This window comes from Oncorhynchus mykiss, chromosome 7, assembly GCF_013265735.2.
Source record: "Oncorhynchus mykiss isolate Arlee chromosome 7, USDA_OmykA_1.1, whole genome shotgun sequence".
Lineage (NCBI taxonomy): Eukaryota > Metazoa > Chordata > Actinopteri > Salmoniformes > Salmonidae > Oncorhynchus > Oncorhynchus mykiss.
Genome location: NC_048571.1, coordinates 75,484,611 through 75,492,234, shown reverse-complemented (window position 1 = coordinate 75,492,234; position 7,624 = coordinate 75,484,611). Strand labels below are relative to the sequence as shown.

Genomic DNA, 7,624 nt, shown 5'->3' with positions numbered 1-7,624 from the left:
GATGTTTTTGCGTGACTTGATCTTTCGTTCTTTCTTTTGTTCTTTCTTTTGTTCTTTCTTTCTTTCTTTCTTTCTTTCTTTCTACTGAAATGTCAATACTATAGGTTAAAAGGGCATCAACTCAAATGTCTATGCAATTCTAAACAAGGTGTTGTGAACTGAAGTTGGTCAAATCAGTCAGAGTAAATGAGTATACTACTGCCAAAAATAGTAATATACATTGTTCATTTATGTGTAAGACTGTACTCTAGGATTTGGAACTTGACCACCCTGTAGACATGTATACACTTTATTATTTGCATATGCCCTAAGAAAATCATTTTGTTCAAGCCTCTCTAACTCCCCCTGTTGCACCTGTGTGTGTGTATTGTGTCTATACAATAGGTTTGCCTTTTCTGATAAGCCATGCTTTTTTTAAAGTTCTGTAAACACATAAAGATGTCTCCCACACATAGTGACACTACAATAAAGTATCTCCAAGTTTGTACTGCATTGTACTTCATTCACTTTCTCGTAGCTCTGTGACAGAAAGCTAGACTCCTTCTTGAAGAGACCTCTTGTAAAAGGCAATTGATCCCAACTCCTCGTCTACTCTCTTCTCATCTCTCCAATCTCCCGCACAACTCTCTCTCTCCCCTTTGAACAGAAGCAGGGTGTGTCAGGGCTTACATCCACTCAATCCTTCCCTACCAGTCTGACAGGATGTGCCACTCCTGCCAGCCACAGCCTCAGGGAATCAAGGGAGAAGGAGGAGGAGTGGGCAGTGAGACGGAAAGAGAGTGAAGGTAAAAGTGGGTCACCCTGTTTCAGGTGAATGCTCCTCCCCTTGACTCTAGAGCAGGATAAAACCAGCGAGGTGTCAGCCAGATCGTCACTTGAGGAACTTGACTCTCCTTTTTGAAGCCTCCTTGTCCTTATTCCATTGCTCTCTCTTTTGAGAATTCAGGCTTGTAAAGCAGAGTCAACACTACCCTAAAGTTGCAACCATGAGCTTCAGGACAAGCTACAGAAGCGGCGGCAGCAGCATGGGCGGCGGCATGGGGGGCAGCACCACCATTCGCAAGAGTTTCACCAGCCAGTCCTTGGCTGCTCCCGGATCCACCCGGATGAGCAGCGGGTCTGTCCGCCATTCTGGCGCCGGGTTCGGTGGTGGCATGGGTATGGGTGGAGGCAGCGGCTTCAGCAGCAGCAGCAGCGCAGGTGGCTACGGTGGTGGTCTCGGCGCTGGCTATGGTGGTGGTATGGGTGGCGGATTCCATGGCGCCACCATCACAGCTGTCACAAGCAACCAGAGCCTGCTGGCACCACTGAACCTGGCGATCGACCCCAACATCCAGGTTGTCCGCACCCATGAGAAGGAGCAGATCAAGACCCTCAACAACCGCTTTGCCTCCTTCATCGATAAGGTCAGTTCCTTTCTGTTAACCTGTGCATCTTCACCTTGCCTGTACTTCAAATGCTAAGCATTCACATCAATATCAACTGCACACAATTTTACTGTCTATACTGAAGTGCACAAAATAAGTGCCTGTACACTGTTCTTTTGACTTCATCATGCACTGAAATGAAACATTCTGAACCCTGTGTTCAGAATGCTATCATGGTGCTTCTCCCTTCCAGCTATACTATCTGCAGGCTTCCATGTCAGACTGTTGTCATGTAACCAAATAGATAATTGACATTGACCACCACCATGAAATACTTTAAGTTTGTATTGACGTGCAATGATCACAATCAATAGAGTAAACCAGAAAGATGACAAATACAAGTTAGCGTTGGCTTTCACCTCACATATTAGCTTGCTAATATAACAGCATAGCATTTATTGGCTGTATAGAGCTGAGTAAAGCTGCTCTCCAAATGCAGGCATGTTTATGTTTCTGCTGACAGCCCTTATGTCACATATGTCATATCTCCCACAATTTACACTCTGACATAAGAAATAGATAGTAAGACAAGGGAGCTGTAAATCTTATCTCTACTGCTGAATCTGTCAATTAATGATGACCTTTGGGATTAGAAAATGGTATATACTGTGCAGAGGCTGTTTCTGATTATGCCCATTTGTGTTGGGCTTTCACAAAAGTTGTAAAAGGACCCCACCCAGGAGTAAACAATAATACAATAAAGATAGCCTGAAGCCTTGTCAGGTCCTGTGACTTTAACGGCCTCTTTGGCTGCTATCTAAACAAGGGTGGAGACCCATCTCTCCCTCTGACTCAACCATCGCATGCCTGCAGGGTGTGGTTGTGTGGACAGAGTGCCCACATAGTCCAAACTCTTTGGTTTTTTTAAAAGTCTGGAATGAATGCGTGGCCTTCAGAGTGAAACAGAGCAAAAGAGATGACTCATAGCTATGAGAGATAGGTAAAACACCCACAGTGAGTTAGGGTTAATCCCACATACACACAGTGAGCCACTCCTTGTCAGGGAAAGTTTAGATATGCTTTGGCATGCCAATAAACACTCTCTCACTGGCCCTGTTTTGTTTTGAGGGTGAACAATGAGAGCTACACATCTCAGGGCAGATTATCGATGGGATTAAGATTAATTTGACCTCCCAGGATGTTGGCTTCTCAGACTCTGTGTTTACCCCTAGATTACCATATGTCATCATCACTTATATCAACAAAGTCTTGGACAGGTTGTGGCTGTTCAAACACAAACCTGTGATGCTATCTATGCAGGTACAGATGTGGATTTTACTGCAAGTCTGCTACAAGGTTGACCCAGGAGAAGTTATGTTTTTGCCACACCCTTGGAGCACCATTCTTTCCACTTCCTTTTAAAACATCTACAGAAGTCTACCCAGGAGAAAGACTGACAATTAAATCGTAATGTAGAGTCTATGAAGCCTTATTCATGGATCCATCCATCACACTTTATCATTCATTAATGACCACATTCATCCATTTATTCACTCACTCACTGACCAAATCAAATCAAATCAAATGTATTTATATAGCCCTTCGTACATCAGTTGATATCTCAAAGTGCTGTACATAAACCCAGCCTAAAACCCCAAACAGCCAGCAATGCAGGTGGCTAGGAAAAACTCCCTAGAAAGGCCGAAACGTAGAGAGGAACCAGGCTATGTGGGGTGGCCAGTCCTCTTCTGGCTGTGCCGGGTGGAGATTATAACAGTACATGGCCAAGATGTTCAAATGTTCATAAATGACCAGCATGGTCCAATAATAATCACAGGCAGAACAGTTGAAACTGGAGCAGCAGCACGGCCAGGTGGACTGGGGACAGCAAGGAGTCATCATGTCAGGTAGTCCTGAGGCATGGTCCTAGGGCCTACTGACCATTTCCCTTTTGTCCATGCAGGTTCATGCACATTCATTCATTCATCCACCCATTCATTAATTTGTTTGCTCGTGCTTTTCTTCCTCTTTTCCTTCCTTCCTTCCTTCCTTCCTTCCTTCCTTCCTTCCTTCCTTCCTTCCTTCCTTCCTTCCTTCCTTCCTTCCTTCCTTCCTTCCTTCCTTCCTTCCTTCCTAAGTTTCAGTCAATGGCACTGACCATTTCCCTTTTGTCCCTGCAGGTGCGTTTCTTGGAGCAGCAGAACAAGATGCTGGAGACCAAGTGGAGCCTCCTGCAGGACCAGACCACCACACGCTCCAACATCGACGCCATGTTCGAGGCCTACATCTCCAACCTGCGCAGACAGCTGGACGGCCTGGGCAATGAGAAGATGAAGCTGGAGGGGGAGCTGAAGAACATGCAGGGTCTGGTTGAAGACTTCAAGAACAAGTAAGTTGTCTATATGTCGGATGTGCATGAAAAGTAGACAACTGGCCATATTAGTATAAGCAATAGTTTGTTTAACCTTAGTGTAACTAGCAACCAGACCGATGACTTTGCATGATATATTTCCCTTCGTTTTTTTCACCAGGTATGAAGATGAAATCAACAAGCGCGCCTCAGTAGAGAACGAGTTTGTCCTGCTGAAGAAGGTATGTGAGATAACATATCTCTCCATAACTCATGTCACAGTTATTACATCATCCATTAACTCCTCTCTCTCCTTCTCCAGGATGTTGACGGTGCTTACATGAACAAGGTGGAGCTGGAGGCCAAGGTTGACGCTCTACAGGATGAGATCAACTTCCTCAGGGCCGTCTACGAGGCGGTACGAACCATTAATGAACTTTTCACATTTACCATACAACACATACTGTAGATCTTCAATATCAGAATCTTGGAGAGCTTCAACACTACATCATGATAGCATGAGTGTTAGTCAGTGAATTACATACCGGATGAAATCTAAAGGTTTCTCTTCATCCTCTCTTGGTTCTTCAGGAGCTGCGTGAGCTGCAGGGCCAGATCAAGGACACCTCTGTGGTGGTAGAGATGGACAACAGCCGTAACCTGGACATGGACTCCATTGTCGCTGAAGTGCGCGCCCAGTACGAGGACATCGCCAACCGCAGCAGAGCTGAGGCCGAGACCTGGTACAAGCAGAAGGTAAGCCAAGACCAGCTTTCAATTGCAAGATCAAAATATATTAACATAGTTTACCAGAACACGTTCATGCAAAATAAGCAACATTGCTGTGAGCACTTCATCAATCTTCACCACCCTCCTTTTCATTCTCTTATATTTCCTCCCATATTTTCTCAGTATGAAGAGATGCAGAGCTCTGCTGGACAGTATGGTGAAGACCTCCGCTCAACCAAGACTGAGATCGCTGAGCTGAACCGCATGATCGCTCGTCTCCAGAACGAGATTGAGTCCGTCAAGGGTCAGGTGAGGGTGCAATCTCATTTCAGAACCTCCTTTGAGAGGATTGACCATAAATGCCTGATGTCCAAGCAAGATGGTTCATAGCACTAGCGTATTACCATTAGCCACAATTATATACATGTATTTTGAATGAGAGGCTTGCTAACAGCAAAGGCTAATGCTAATGCGAAATGTTCTCTTACCACAGCGGGCCAACCTTGAGGCTCAGATCGCTGAGGCAGAGGAACGCGGTGAGCTGGCAGTGAAGGACGCCAAGCTCCGAATCAGGGACTTGGAGGATGCTCTCCAGAGAGCCAAGCAGGACATGGCCCGCCAGGTGCGCGAGTACCAGGAGCTGATGAATGTCAAGCTGGCCCTGGACATTGAGATTGCCACTTACAGGAAGCTGCTGGAGGGAGAGGAGAGCAGGTGAGTGAAAGCGGAAGCTGGATAGTTGAGATGTTAACCTCTTAGCTTAGCATGTTAGCAATGTTACTTAGCAACTTTCTATCCAAAGTTCGCTAACATTGCACTTATCTGTTCACAGAATATCCTCGGGTGGTGCATCTGCAACAATCCATGTGCAGCAGAGCTCTGGTGGCAGTAATACCATTTTTGATATAATTTCTCATTGTGTCACCATATAAGACATAGGCATGCTCTTCACACTTCAGCTTTAGAACCTTTTCTGTTATTCTGACTAACACACACCAAGTTTGACATGCATCATTGACACCAGAATATCCTCTAGCTTTACAGCAGATTAAACTGATCCCACTGTCTCTCTGTACCCAGACTACTCCAGCGCAGGCTCAGGTGGATTCGGCTATGGTGGCGGCAGCAGCAGCTACGGCGGCGGCAGCAGCAGCTATGGTGGCGGCAGCAGCAGCTACGGCAGCGGCGGTGGTGCCACAATCACCAAGTCCATGACATCCACCAGCTCCAGCAGGCGTTTCTAGAGACAGTCAACTCTCCACCCAAACCAGACCCATACCAATCCACGGTGCTACGCAGTAATCTTAGACCTACACAGCTGATTTACAGTCGGATTGATGACCTGTATTTACGTTTATTTTTCAATCCCTCCCAAGACAAAAAAAAGAAGAATGGGCAAGTTGAATTACACTGCCTTGGTAGATTCACTGGAAAACAATGAAAGTATCACTGTTATTTCAGGAACAATACCTGTTCTCCCCTGTATTATTCACCATAATTCACAGGTAACCAATAATGTACAAGTGCCAGTTCCTCACAAGGCCAACATTTCTATATTTCTGCACTGATGTTTAAGGAATATAAATGGAAAAAGAAAAAGAAAATGTGTGAAAACGTAAACCAACCTTAAAGAAAGCTAGCTAAGGATCTACTCTGTACCTTTGTCAGCTTGTAGCTTGCATCTACATGTATCAGTGGTTGTAGGACATATTGCTCTAGCTTCATACTCATAGATGGCAGTGTCATGGTCATAATCAATTAACTTTGGGCACTTGCTGATTTGGCAGCTGAATGGAGAAAACCATTGACACTATGTGGTGCTATGAACAAGTGATGCCTTCATATTCCTTTTAGGTGATTTATGTATGCTATGAAAGTGATGATGTGTCACATTATGCTGCTGAGGGGAGAACAGCTCATAATAATGGCTGGAATGGAGTGAATTTAATGCTATCACATGGAAACTATGTGTTTGAGTTCTATACCATTACATTACTATGAGTCCGTCCTTCCCAGTTAAGGTGCCACCAACCTCCTGTGGTGTTGTCATAACAAAAATAGGCCTTTTTTGCTAACACATGACATGTCTCTTTCATAGTGTACTGAAGTAGAAGGAACAGTAGTCAATCTTCAGTCACATAACTCAAAAGGATATACTTGTTTGTCAGAGGTTTACATTTTAGAGAAGTTTCCTGTTAATAGTTTTTTCTTTGCTTGGTTTTGCTTTTATTACCATTAGAAGGAAATAATGTTGTGACCAGATTCTACATAATTTGTGACAATTGACTTAACACCAAAAATAACTAAATTAATTAATTTGAGATCTTAAATCACTGTCTCTAGTGTGTGAAATGTTTGCCTTTTTTCTGAATTTTGTGTACTTCACATGCCTCTCTGGCACCATCTAGCTGTGCCTTCTTTGATCAAACTTCAATGTTGAGCATTCTGGAATTTCAGATAATTAAACTCCATTAAACTGATATTACTTTTTATTTATATTATTAAGAGTCGATCGACACACCCATGCGTCAATCTTAGTAACAACAATTTCCCCCAATTTTTATCTTGTCTCAATGCTGCAACTCCCCAACGGGCTCGGGAGAGGCAAAGGTCAAGTCATTCGTAGTCCGAAACATGAACCGCTAAACCGCGCTTCTTAACACCCGTCTGCTTAACCCGGAAGCCAGCCGCACCAATGTGTCGGAGGAAACACCGTTCACCCGGCGACCGAGATCAGCCTGCAGGCACCCGGCCCGCCATCACTAGAGCGCGATGAAGTAAAGCCCCCCCTGCAAAACAATCCCCTAACTCGGACGACACTTAGCCAATTGTGCACCCGCCCTATGTGACTCCTGATCACAGCCCGGGATCAAACCCGGGTCTGTAGTGATGCCTATAGCACTGCGATGCAGTACCTTAGACCACTGCGCCTCTCGGGGGGCCAAGAGATATGTTTTTGCATGGGCTGCGTCCTAATCCACCGCATCCGCCTATGTCGGCCTTCCGAATCTGCAATGGAAGGTGGCCTAGCTACAGAAGTGTTTGTCAGACCATGAGACATCCTGAAAATTGTTCTTCTCATGATAAATGTGTTATTCAATGCCTTTCTATGGGCTGTAGTAGTAAAGGTCAAATTCAATATTCACTGCTCAAAAAAATAAAAGGGAACACTAAAATA

The 7,624-nt window shown here is 44.7% G+C and overlaps 1 protein-coding gene across 2 annotated transcripts; it reads left to right on the top strand.

The window, feature by feature from the left end:
* Positions 1-852: 852 nt before the first annotated feature.
* LOC110528490 (keratin, type II cytoskeletal 8) lies at positions 853-6,926 on the top strand. 2 transcript variants are annotated; one of them, XM_021610593.2, is made up of 9 exons: positions 853-1,406; positions 3,548-3,756; positions 3,899-3,959; positions 4,040-4,135; positions 4,309-4,473; positions 4,630-4,755; positions 4,940-5,160; positions 5,279-5,328; positions 5,527-6,926. In XM_021610593.2, the coding sequence occupies exons 1-9, from the start codon at positions 987-989 to the stop codon at positions 5,688-5,690; spliced, it is 1,512 nt and encodes a 503-aa protein (XP_021466268.2). In that variant the 5' UTR covers positions 853-986; the 3' UTR covers positions 5,691-6,926. The 2 variants fall into 2 exon arrangements, with proteins under 2 accessions (XP_021466268.2, XP_021466267.2); XM_021610592.2 differs by having other exon boundaries at positions 854-1,406; positions 5,279-5,334.
* Positions 6,927-7,624: the final 698 nt, after the last annotated feature.